The 13,972-nt window shown below is 40.5% G+C and overlaps 1 protein-coding gene across 3 annotated transcripts in view; it reads right to left on the reverse strand.

Annotated features, from left to right (window-relative positions):
- Positions 1-13,772, reverse strand: part of alcama (activated leukocyte cell adhesion molecule a) — a 56,112-nt gene extending 42,340 nt beyond the window's left edge. For all 3 annotated transcript variants that reach the window (XR_003833429.1, XM_029448350.1, XM_029448351.1), the window contains exon 1: positions 13,541-13,772. Coding sequence is in view for 2 of the 3 variants with exons in the window: in XM_029448350.1 (XP_029304210.1) it covers positions 13,541-13,598 (58 nt within the window). In the remaining variant the exon portion in view is untranslated. The remainder of the gene's footprint in view (positions 1-13,540) is intronic.
- Between the last annotated feature and the right edge of the window lie 200 nt (positions 13,773-13,972).

Genomic DNA, 13,972 nt, shown 5'->3' on the forward strand with positions numbered 1-13,972 from the left:
AGAGCTAGTTAAAGTTAGCTGTTAGCAGTTAGCAGGCAGTGGAGCAAGGTTCCATAGAGTTGCACTATGGTGAGTTCAGGCTTTATTCAGTAAAAATTAATATTGGTCAAAGGTAAATAATAACATTATAATGATATGTACAAATGTAAGCAATATAAAATATATATAAGTGAGGGAATTATGATCTATTAAAGGACTACATGGGATTTATTGTTTTCTTTTAGACTTCTACTGTGACGAGAATCATGGAATTTCCCGGTTATTGGTATCAACTACTGTATTTCTGGTATCGTGACTCCCCTTGTCCCCATAGTGTTGAATGACAAGGGGGAATACTGTTGGACTTCAATTTGGAATATGTTTTCCAGTCAAGAAAAGAGGAAGTGAGCCTAGATCATTATTGAACCACATTGGTGCAACTAAGCTTTAAGCTCTAAATTAACAAATTAGTTTGTCCGTTTTTCTTTTGGTCCCCTGCAGTATACCCAGAGGTTAGATTGAAGAGGTTTAAACTGTGAAGTTTGAAGAATATCTTTGCTAAAGCACGTTGGCTGTTATTTCCAGTTTATCATAGTCATTACTGTGGACTTGACACTGAAACAGAAACTGAACACTGAAACACTGAAAACAGTTCCTATTTTAATCCAGTTTATTTTACCAGTGATTGGTGATTCCTTATATTCTTATTGAACTGTTGCTCACAGGAATGATAATTGAAAGACAAAAAAAGACAAAGATTGTGGCGGCTGTGGCTGAGGAGGTACAGTGGTCGTCCACCAGTAAGAAGGTTGGTGGTTCAATCCCCAGCCCCCAGTCAGCTTGTCAAGCCCCCAGTCAGCATGTCAAAGTGTCCTTGGGCAAGATACTAAACCCCAAATTGCTCCCAATGGCCAACAGTGTGAGTGTGTGTGAATGGGTATCTTGACGAGCTGATGTGCACCTTGTATGGAATTTTGAAGCTGTGCATCGCCAGGAGAAACTGTGCTTATATAATCCACATCCTGCTCCAGCCCTGGCTTAGAATCCTCACTTGTTTTAGCAAGTTCCCACTTACAGAAAAGACTGATTCTAATTGTTTAGTGCAGGGGTTCCCAAACTTTCTGTGGCCAAGGCACACCAAAGAGCAAGCCAAAATCTCAAGGCACACCTGTGTTCATATCCGGGCAGAATTCCCTCTATAACTGTTATCACTCTGTGAACATTTATTTAGCCTAGTCCTTGTAAGAAGCTATTCTCCTTCACACTAGCAGAGAGCCTTTGATGTGTCACACTCTAATATTTCCCACCATGCGCAAATGACTAAAATGGGGTTCTCTTCGACAGATTTCTTCTTTTTTTTAATGATTGTTTTATTTATATTTAGGCCAAAGCATATAAGACCTATTGTTTCTATATTGTATATAGGGGAAACACTGAAGTAAATTACAAACCTTGTGTATAGTTAAATGCAATAGGCCTAATTGTTTCAAATTCCCACGGCACTCCGGGATTTGTCTAGTGTGAAACTGGAGGTGGGGTCTACTCCCTTTAGGACTCTGTTCAGTCTTCCAAAAACAATTTGGAATTTGCCCTCAAGCATTCAACCAGTCTTCTTTCTATGATCAGTTTCCTAAGAACTCTGCAAGTTTCAACTTGACCAAAAAGAAACTATTCATAATCTCCTGGCAAAAGAACATACTGTTCTACTCAATATGACCAGCCCATATGCAAAATGACTCATCATTCCTTCAGGTTGCCACAGCTTTATTAGCTGCTGTATATGTCAGCAGGAGACACAGGGATGGAACTTTGCATTGTTTCTGTGTGGGTTGATTTATAAATGAGGAAAGGGGTGCCTTTTCTTTCACAGCCTTATCTTTTACTTGAGTGGCCACGGCAGCATGCCGCAAAACTGTACTTGGGTTTCAGTATCAGACAACTCTGTACTGTGTCTGTTCTTTGTCTTGCTCTACTGGGTGGAGACAGATATAGATCATCCCAAAAGTGTCCCTTGATACAGAAATCCCATCTTGATTTCTTATCAATGGTAAACACGCTTAGAAAAACTTTGTTGCAGCTTTCAGCAATAGAGTTAAAAGATACATAGTGAGAAAGCTGCTGCTAAGTGTTGTCTCAAAGAGATGTTAGTCCTCATGAAATACCTGAGGGCTGACTATCCTGGAAGACAACTTGGTGGTGGTGGGTGTTATCTCTGAATGGTCTATAGGAGATCACCCTGGTATTTCCTCAATAAGGCAAAGAGAGGCAGAGCTTCCAGTGGTTCTCATCCATTCCCAAAATTAAAATTGGATGTAAGTTTTTCCAATGTATAAAATGGTGCTCTTTGATTTCCAGTTCATGTGGGGGTTTTGTGTATAGTTAGGGCCATAAGGAGTAATCTCATCTTTGGTGGGCATAATAGATGATAATGAAAATTGATTCTTTAATAGAATGAGATAAAGAAGGAGAGAAGGAGAGAGAAAGAGAATGGATGAGGAGAGTATGTGTCTGTGTGCGTGGCTCCCTTGTCGATGAACTAGTTATTTTCGTTTGTGTTTCAAATTTCAATATGTTTGGCTGTGGTCGGTTGTTGGAATTCTTCAGTGTCAGACAGTGTACACGTGGAATGTTGACTGTCTGACCCTGTCTGCGAGTAGTTTGAGATGTGTGGTCATGAATTTCTTCATTGATTTCTGGGGTTTGTTTGGGAATACTAAATTGTCTCTTTCATGGCTTTGTTTTAAGGCCCTGTCACACAGTGCCGTATAGCAGAAACGTATGCCGGCGCATATGAAAATTAGCATATACAATGTATATGAACGTATACAGAGCCTATTGATAGCGTATCATGTACTTATACAAAACGTATCAGAACGAATGGCCAACGTATTCGACGAATACCCAACAGATACGTAATGCTTTCCTAGCGTATTCCTTCGCCGTATGGCAGAAACGTATGCCGGTGTATATGGAATATTGGCAATACACTGGTGTACTTTGTTGAATGCTGAGGCCGTGAAACGTTTTTTGAGCATATTCAAAAACGTTTCACGGCCTCAGCGTTCAACAACAACAACATAAGTTTGATTTGATTTTACAAGCAATCATACCAGCACAATGGTGCCTGAAACACTATTGTCTGTTCACAGCTAAGGATTTCTAATACATACTCTCAGGCATAACGCTTGTGTTTTAGCATACGTTTTTGGCCCTGTGCCCCTTAGGTGGGTGGATTTTTAATGCTCTGACAAAAACAGTTTACAATGCCATCTGTGCTAAGTTGGGCATAGCAGGAGAAGTATCTAGTCCAGCCTCTATCCCTGGACTGATATGACAACGTCTGACATTATTAGCATTTCAGGCAGGTAACAGGGTAAAGTGCTTTTGGCCAGGATCACAGACGTTATGGTTATTGGGTAGGTTCTTGTGTTTCAGCTCATATGACAACATAGTTCTTATCTGAAGCAAGACGATGACGGTCTTTTTATTTACAGAGTCTCCGCTATAGGTGCAGTAGCGTATTTGACAGCTCTGATGAAATGCTGCAGGTCACTTAAAGATTGGATAGAGAGCAGGGAGAGGATGGACAGACTCTTCTCTCTGCTGGAGAAACTTGTTGACAAATGAAATGTAAATGAATTGAAATAAATAATATATATAATGATGAATATATTGTGTATTTAATTTACATGAACTATAAATTAAAATGAATGAAAACTTAGCAAATGATCGATTAATTGACTTCAAGGTAAAAAAAAAAAAAAGGGATTATTTAGAAAGTGACCTATCAATGAATGGAAATGAATGATCGAAAAATTATTGAATGATTATTATAAACAGAATTTTTTAATAAAACAATATTAAAGTATATAAAGATAAAGTTTGCTGCTGGACTTGGATGGGCTGCCACAATAAAGCCCTGGTGTCTCCTGATGGGGGGCATCATCTGGGGTGGTCTCCAGAGTGTGCATGAGATGCCCCTCCACCGTCTAAAATACATTATGCGCCGGTGATAGAGCATATCTTCAATCAAGATTGAAAAGAAAAAAAGAAAAGTATTATCTCTGGTTCCGTTCTCTGGGAAAAAGTGTTAAAGTAAGCCGTTAACTGCGCATGATAACTTCCGAGAGTTGCTAGGTGACGGGAGCGGCAAAAGGTAGGACCGTGAACGGCTGGTGACGTACCAGGAAATCCCCCGTAGACCAGACCGTCTCATTTCATAGACCGCTCGGTTCAGCCTTTGCGGTCTACGTAGGACCCGGCCTCCAAAGACAACGAAGGGAGACACAGCTACTGACTATAATTAAAATATAGTTAATTGATCCTTGTTGAGGCCCTGATTGTTGTCTGTCCTGAAAATGCTACAGTGATACAGAGAATAATTGTCATACTTAAAACATTCAAGTGTGGCTTATATTAAAATATGGTGCTATAAGCAGCTGTTACTGACACATTCTTCATCTTTTCTGATTTGATCTCTATGGGGCTATCATGTGTCATCACAGATCAGAGGGAGGGACAAACCCTTTCTCTTTCTTTGTAATGCTCAATAAATACATATCGAAATGTTCTACAATAGTAATGGGGCACTTAAAAGCTGAAATTCAGTGGTAATCCCCCAGATGTATTAATGTGAACATGAGGGTGGACATGAGGATGAGACTGGGCAGCATTCCTACTTCACAGGACTGAAACCTGAGAAGTTTGGCAACACTAGAGATCCACAACTAAAGTCATATGTGAGGCATCATGTCGTACCAGCAACGGCTTCACAAGCACAGAGGTGGCTATCATCTTTAAAACCAAAAGACTGGCCTTCAGTCTGCATAAGGTTTAAGATTACCAACAGAAACAACATGCTGGAGGGATAAAGGAGGGAATTGGATAAATCGCAAATCTAATAATTGCAAAACTAATTTAAATTTTGTGATACTGTAATTATGAGGTCAGAATTAAATTGTCGATTTTTGATATTGCTTTGTTTTAAAATACTTGTAAGGTTAAATATTTCAAAAGGTAGAAAGTACAGTACTGTTGGGATGACAAATACTGTGGAATATCTCTCAACTGCACTCGACTCAGCTCAGATGTTACAGCTTGCCGTTTGTCCAAGCTCATGATAGGGCAATTTGAAAACAGAAGAAAAAAGACAAACAAATGCTTCAACAGCGATGCCTTTTCTCTTCAAAGTGGTATTAACTGAGCCAGATCGTAAGACACATACGTGGCATCCGACAATTTGTAAGCTCAGGATCTCACTAATTGTGAATCCTAAGACTTTATACCAAAGTTTTCCCAAACTGCTAGATTTTACGGAGGTTGCAGCCTGTCTATGTCTTTGGAAAATAATGAGATGCATGTTTATGGAGCTGAAACTTCCTCTCATCCCCATGTTAACTACCCTGTGCATCAAGGTGTGTTTATCTTTCATGCCGAACTGAGGAATTTCCGAGATTTGTCTTGCATTGCACTCAAACAGCGACCTTGTAAAACCTAACAACACTCTCCCACACACAAACTGCTGTGTTAATTAACCAAGATTTTAAATCGAGAGTGTAGCTGAAGGTTTTCCCACAGCAGCTCTTAATCTCTGCACAACCCAAATACAAGACAAGAAATATTTCAACGTAAAAAACCTCAGAAATGATTCATCGTGTCTTCAGTGGCATATCCTAATCAAGAGAACATGATGTTGCATTATAAACTGTAGTTTGAACCCTTGCAGGGCCATTCAAGTCAGTGTGTTGAGTCAAAAGCATATTGGCTGTTGAATTACAACATTCAATAGCAACAATACCATTATTTTGATGCTTACAAAGAATCCAAGAGCTGAAGTGCTGAAGATAGGTGGTAGAAACGTTAGATGGAAGTGGTTTAACACAACTAGGGTGATCTACAACTGTACAACTGCTTTCATCAAGCATTAGGAACCTTCAGGGGAAAACACGACATGAATGCTTGCTTTGTGAAGCCACTGGGACACACAAATTAAAAGTTGCAAACAATGTCAACATGACCTACTTTCCTGTCTCCTCTGCTGCCCATGTTGTCAGCCACCACTCTCTGTCAGCCAGGCAGTAGTTGCAAAACAGACTCCACATCCCCTGCACTAACAGGCAGGGGACTTCTATTTTAACAGCACATTTTACTTTATTTTTTAGCTTTGCGCATTCACATTCGGCCCCCTAAGCTTCACGAAGGGCGGCAATTCGCACACACCTACACACACAAACAGAGGGGAGGAAAGGAGAGGAGTGAACTAGAGAATCATCGCACACACCCCCCACCTTATGGCAAAAATAATGAAGCAGCTGAGTGAGTTAATTATTGTATTGTGTAAGTATTTAATGTGGTAACTTGCATATGTTCATTTTTACCTCAACAGAACCTCGCTGACCTGAACCTCTCATGAATGCAGGTTAAATGCTTGTATCTCAAATATCAGGCGTACTCATGTTCAGAAACATGCAAGTATGTGTGTTTAGTTTCCAGAAAACCTGTTTGTTTTGCAATAAAAGGCATCTGAGAGAATGCACTATTAACTTTTAACAACTGTGTCCAGCTGGTTCACTATTGTGCTCTTCAGTCTGGATTTAATAATTTCCTTAATGCACTTTGTTGGGCTATCATTCATCTTTCTTATGTTCATTGAATAAATAGCTGGTTGAATGGTCATTGACAGTAGGCTGGGCTATTTAATCTCAATAAATGCATCCAGGCTGCCTGTTCAGTGGAGTAATCGGATGGTTTAGGGATCAATGCTAATCCTGAGACTTGCATTTCTTCATTAACTTATAGATTCAGAGACTAAAGGCAGCACTATTCAGCTTAATGCAAGTTCATTTGACCTGCGATGTGGGGAATAAGTGCTAAATAGCCAGCTGTAGGCATATAAAATGTCGTAGGAGGGTAACGCTACTGAGTTCTAACAGGATCCCGGGAAGTGTTTCACCATTCACTTGAACAACTAGCACTCTATGACTTTTATGTCAGCTCATTAAGTCACAGGTTGTTTCAGTCTTCAGTTCAAAGTTCATTTTCATACAGAATATAAGGCAAAACCAGATTGCTAAGTGTCTGTCCCCTCGGGTGGCCCACCAAACACATGTGTCTTCACATTCTGTTCCACTCTTTCTCTCTACTAGTTGGATAATGTATTCAGCAACCACAAAGTGAAGTGGACATTGCAAATACATTTGTTCTATCTTTTATTTATAGCTAACAATCTAACAGAGCTTTTCAGTGGCCCTCTATGCGCTGCGTGGCTTGGGCTTCTGGGTAAGAATAACATTTTATCTACATAAATAATAGTGTTTCTGCACACAGCATGCTAATTTTAAATGTAACACAGCCATTCAGGATCCTAATCTCTCTCTCACACACACACACACACACACACACATACACACACACACACACACACACACACACACACGCAACTATACAAATATGAAAATGGAAAAAAAGTCTCATCCTGTCCCCAGGTATTATTCTTCCATCAGGAGAATATCAATCTCACAATTCTATGGGGTTAAAAAAAGAAAAGAAAAAACCTCCTTAGATTCAATTCAGAACACGCTGCCTGAGTCTGTTTTGTCTGTTGACAACTGAGTCAATAAATCCGAGCGCAAAAGCATGATGACACTAGTTACCTAACTGCTTATATTTTATTTCCCCACAGAGTCGTTCTTGGAAAGGTGGACAAACACAGTTCACTTCTCGTTTTGAAGCAGTCACGCTTTGACAATTACAAGATGCAAACAACCTGACACTCACCACAGGAAGAGTGTAACACATGATTCATACTGCCTCATGAGAGAAGTGTGTGTGTGTGTGTGTGTGTGTGTGTGTGTGTGTGTGTGTGTGTGTGTGTGTGTGTGTGTGTGTGTGTGTGTGTGTGTGTGTGTGTGAGTATCATTTAGTGTCAGCTACTGTTGCTGGTACTTTTTGGACATTTTGGTGAGTAAGGTAAATTTTTTGTTGGGGGAGTTGTTGAAAAGTGCAGTGGGGAAAGCCCACTGTACTGCACAACACACAAGCTAGCTTGATGTGAGGCCCCAGCATTAGACATACTTCTAACCTTGACAAAAGGGACTGAGAGGGCTAATTCTCACTGAGCAAATACATTTTTAAGATGGCCTGATTCAGTTTTTTCATTAGTCTGCTTTTGCTCTGTGTAGCATGTTAACAGGTTTTCTCTGTTAAAGGTGCAATGTGCTGGATTATTTTGCAAACACATAATATATTATTATTATTAATATTATTATTATTAATAATTATTATTATTATTAAGCTGGTTCAAGTCCTATTTATCTGAGCGATCTCAATTTGTATGTGTTAACGATAAATCCTCCATGACAGCCAAAGTCAGTCTTGGAGTTCCGCAGTTGGCTAAACTTCAAGCATGCCTTAAGGACATAAAAACTTGGATGTCCAGCAACTTTTTGATGTTAAACACAGACAAAACTGAAGTTATTATACTTGGCCCTAAATGCCTCCGAAACGCATTTTCTAATGACATAGAAGCTCTGGATGGCATTAATTAATTAATCTGTTGTTTAATTCCCACATAAAACAAATCTCAAAGACTGCCTTCTTTCATCTACGTAACATTGCAAAAATAAGACACATCCTGTCTCAAAATGATGCAGAAAAACTAGTCCATGCATTTGTTTCTTCAAGGCTGGATTACTGCAACTCATTGTTATCAGGTTGTCCCAAAAAGTCGCTTAAGACTCTTCAGTTGATCCAAAATGCAGCGGCACGTGTATTGACAAGAACAAAGAAACGGGATCATATTACTCCTGTATTAGCTGCTCTGCACTGGCTCCCGGTAAAATACAGAATAGAATTCAAAATCCTTCTCCTGACTTACAAATCAATTAATGGTCAGGCTCCAGCATATCTTAAAGATCTCATAGTACCTTATAAACCAACTAGAGCATTACGCTCCCAGACTGCAGGGTTACTTGTGGTTCCTAGAGTCTCTAAGAGTACAATGGGAGCCAGAGCCTTCAGCTATCAAGCTCCTCTCCAGTGGAACCAGCTTCCAGTTTGTGTTCGGGAGGCAGACACCCTCTCCACATTTAAGAGCAAACTAAAGACGTTCCTTTTTGATAAAGCTTATAGTTAGGGCTGGCTCAGGTTTGCCTTGGATCAGCCCCTAGTTATGCTGCTATAGGTTTAGACTGCCGGGGGACACCTCCCTGCTCTCCTCCTTCTCTTCCTTTCTCCTCCCCTCCCTCTCTCTTCCTTCTCTTCCTCTCTCCTCCCCTCCCTCTCTCTTCTTCTCCCTCTCTATCTGTATGCATTTATGTAAATGTATGTTACTAACACAGCATCCGAGGCATCATCCCCGGAGTTTCTGTGTCTCATGTGGCAGGTTGCCACTGATAAAGTTTACGTCAGGATCATGAATCGTGGCTGTGCCTGCTGCCCTGGTCCTGCTGGACACCGGGAAGCCTTTTTGACATTTTCCTGGATTCATCCAAACTTTCTCTTTTTCAACACAACATCATTTCTGTCAAATGTTGTATTTGTACTATGTTGTTTATCCTGTACATACGACATCTATTGCACGTCTGTCCATCCTGGGAGAGGGATCCCTCCTCAGTTGCTCTCCCTGAGGTTTCTTCCATTTTTTCCCCCTGTAATTATGGGGTTTCTTTTAGGAAGTTCTTCCTTGTTCAATGCAAGGGTCTAAGGACAGAGGGTGTTGTATCCTGTACAGTCTGTAAAGCACACTGAGACAAATGTATAATTTGTGATATTGAGCTATATAAATAAATTTGATTTGATTTGCTTGCCGTTTGCAGATTTGAGAGATTATTGGAGACCTGCAGTTCAGCCACCATGTGCTTCTTGGGGATCTTTATTTATTCAACAGTATGTTTGCATTTATATGTGGATGAGGGGGAAACAAGTAAATTAATTAAACACATTAATTTAACCTGTCAGGGCTGCTGACTGAAGCATTAATCCTGAAACACTGATTACTCGACTGTAGACTTATTTCCATGATCACATTTTAACACCAACATTTCTTCTGATTGCTGATATATTCATCATGACATCACAAGCTGTCTCAGCCTTTTAAGATGTTAGTGCTGCTGGACCTTGTTTCTTCCAAACATCTACTTTCCAGGATTTAAATAAAACACTGTTGCATTTAGCTCGACCACTATGTCATTCATGGGTTTAAAATGATTTCACCAGCAGCTCATGGAAGATGGAATTTTCTTAACCCATAGAGGAACCTTGTAAACCCTTAACCCCTTTCACATGACAATAGCAAGTTATGGGATGTTTATGTGACGTGTCTGAACAGAGAAGGGGTTGGGTTTTTCTGAATAACACAAGCCATCTGACAGAAAGATTTAGGTGAGGCTTCAAACACACTGTGACCTTTCAGAAATCGGCTACTGGGATTGTTGCATGAAGGTAGCTGCCCCCCCCCTTTCTCCTCACATATCCTCCCCGCAACCCTTCCCCTCCCACATCACCGCCGACCCCCACAAAGGTATTTGCCCTCCAGAAAAAGACGAGTCGTTTAACATGTCGGGGCAGACGGAGATAGCATTCCAAACTGTCCTGTCCCCCAAGCTAAAGCAACTTAAAGTGTAACTGCATACCACACCCATTATATTGTATGGCTACCTCCACTATCAGCATTATTAGCCCTTTTTTGTTTTGTTTTTAAGCGAGGACAGTTTGGTTTAGGGGAACTTCACTTATTTGCATATTATCCACAACATAAAGCTTTTGGTACTTGGGTTTCAAAGCACTTGAGTAGAATATAGTTTCAGCCTGACTGAAATTAATTATAATCCGTGCTCACAAAGGTTTAAAGCTTGACACTAAAGGACCAGGTACTGTAATGGGGGCTGAGTTCTCTGAGAAAAATGATGTGAAAATGGGAAACTTTAATAATGCTACTGCAATATGATGGACATCATTGTAATTGGTTATGTGGCCATGTACCATTCTGGTGGATCTGTCCTATTAGCTGGTATTTAATAAATATCCGGCAGATGGAAGAACTTCTGAAAAAAAAGATTGCAGTGCTAGGATCTAGGCCAACAGGAAGTCATGAAAAACTGAAAAGTTACATTTTATTCAAACTTAACTTTTATGAGCCTTCCTTTGTTGCAAGAATTTAGTTTTGGTCTGTGAAACCAAAAACAGAGTGACAACTCCAAAAGAAATCTGGCCTGCAACAACGAGTCAATAACCCGCCTCATCTCTGGGTAAGTTTCTGTGAACTCGCTGTAACTTCTCCCTGTACTTTGTAATTCAAGGTTTCTGTCTTTCTAAAAAGCAGAAACATGCCCATATTTAATTAAACAGTATCTCTACTGCTGTACTGGACAGTAACATTTTAGCACCTTGCCGTTTGAGCAAAGATGAAGGACAGAAAACCATAATATCTTTGAAGAAATTAAAAGAAAAATACAGCATCTTATAAAACGGACAGGACTTCAGGTCTCTATGATAGATTAATGATTGCCTTAGTGGGTGTTCAGACCAAAACAGAAAAGCGAGGGGGTGTCTCTTCAGGTAACAGTAGGACATGAAATGTGATCCAGGAAGTCCTGTTTGGGTAAACGATCCATGAATTTCAAGGCGTGTGAAACTGAAAACACTGCACAGTGGTTGATATTACTATGAAACAAATTTCACATCACACTGATAATCATTGTATCTTACTGAATGAATGTGAAAGTGCTATTAATTCATCTACATTAGACACCTAATGAGGAAAACCATTCTTAAAATATTATTCTGTCACTAATGATCACTGTTCCAACCAGTGTTTACTATTCATTTCTACATTATTTTTTCAGCAGCCCACACTTTGCAGTATCCCCTCACATCTGTGCTGGCAGCTTACCACTCAAGAGTCACCCTGAAATGCCTCCCGTGGCTTCAAACTTCTGAGTCTGAAAGTCCCTTTGAAAGCATTCCCTCTTTCATGTGAGGAATGCTACAGATCAAGCTGGAAACTGACTTCAGCTGCTATATACTGAGCTGGTACCTGTCATTATGTAGAGGATAAATATGGATTTTATATGCCACACACACATACACACACACAAAAAAAAATGTGTCCCCTCCTCCTGTGGAGTCACTGATCCGGAGACAGGCCAGATAGCATCAAGTGATGGAGATGGTGACCCTGGCTGTGTCGAGTGTCAAGCCCCCATCACCCCCTCTCACCACACACACACATACGCACACACTCTCAGCCCCCAGTCAGACAGGCTGTCCGCCCTGCAGCCCCTCTGACAAAGAGCAGCTCTGTGAACAATGAGAGATGGCCAGTGACACCGACACAACTCACAGATCAGAGCTGGGAGGATATGTATTCTGATTTATCCTGTGTAAGTGACCCAAGACAATGTCAGTGGTGATAGTGTTAGAACTCTTTCAAATTCCAGCTCCTGTTTTCTCACTAAGTAAAGCCATTCACTATCAGCATCAGAGATCATAAAGGGCTAAACCACTGAATCCCAAAACAGGACTTTGCTAGCCCCAGGGGCTGTTTGTAAAATTTCCAGGTCGCACCATTCTATATAATGAATATTCAGTTGCTTTCTAGATAACTACTGTCATTAGATGTTACATTTTCCAACATAGGAAGAAAGAGTGTCTTTCTTCTTTCCAATTGCAAATCTCTAGCATTTAGACCTTGAGAGGTAAATATATGTAAGATCCCCTGACTTGAATGACAAAGTCATGAAATGTGAAAGTTTTTTAACTCTGGCCTCTTCTTGGCCCATTCAAACACACGCAATAGTAAACACACACACACACACACACACACACACACACACACACACACACACACACACACAGAGCTTGGATTAGAATGAATGTAAACAACCGCACCCTTAATATCAAACAAGTGATCTGATAGCCACATTTTTACCCAAGGGTTCGAATCCTGCTCCATGACACCATGTGACTGTGTTTGTGTGGACAGGGAGTTTGAGGGAGTTGCTTTATAAAAAGTAGGCTCATAACCAAGGAGCATCGTGGAGGATAAACCCACCTGTATTCACACCTGTCCGTTACTAGAGTGTACCTAACATTTAAAGCTCACATAGTTCTTCATGAATGCATTGCTATATAGTTAATATAAAGATTAAGTATTTTAGTTTAGCTACGTGCCTTTATATTCGTCAACACTTACCTTATATTTAAATTTAAAATTTTAAACTGTATATGGCAGAAAAGACATCGAAACAAATGATGACATTTTCAAAGTTTCACCTTTAATTTTTGCTGTCACTGCAGTTTAAAATCCGTAAAAAGACGTGACCGTGTCGGAACATCAGTGGGTTGTTACTCAGTCATTAAATAAGAGCGGTAACTTCAGGTACAGGCTACTACTTGCCCTCTCCCTTCAGGTAGTCTGTTAACATTCAGGCGAACCGGCAAGTTACTAGTGAAGAAAACAAAACGTGGCTACAGTGTAATGACTACCTCGTAAAACCGCATCAGCATACCGTGTCTATACTATTCTGAAAGGTATTCCTCCCACATTATGAACGAGGCTTACCTTGGAGAAGCGTTTCGGTGCTCACGAAAGCCAGCAACAGGAAAGCAGCCGAATCCATTTTTATAAAGAAACTGTCAGGCTGTGTGGATTCCGCTGGTGAGCTTCAAGAAATGAGGAGTTGAAGTCGGTCTGAGCTGTACAAATATGGCCCGCAGATATGTCACTAGTGTTTGGAATAGGCGGGGAAAGTCCGAAACAATCCAATGTGAGGGAGCGCAGGTGAAATACAGAGAGCCGACTGTGAAGACAGGAGGAGGCGGAGGACTAGGAGGAGGCGGAAGCTCTTCGGGGATTTTGCGTGTATGTCGCCTTTAGGTGCTATCGGAAATATGGACACGAAGGTCATCAAACAAAGCCACAGGCTACATTTAAAAGTCTATGTTGTATTTTATTCAGAGTAGCCTGATATTACATTGCCAAACCGTAGAGCAT

This window comes from Cottoperca gobio, chromosome 14 (assembly GCF_900634415.1).
Source record: "Cottoperca gobio chromosome 14, fCotGob3.1, whole genome shotgun sequence".
Classification (NCBI taxonomy): domain Eukaryota; kingdom Metazoa; phylum Chordata; class Actinopteri; order Perciformes; family Bovichtidae; genus Cottoperca; species Cottoperca gobio.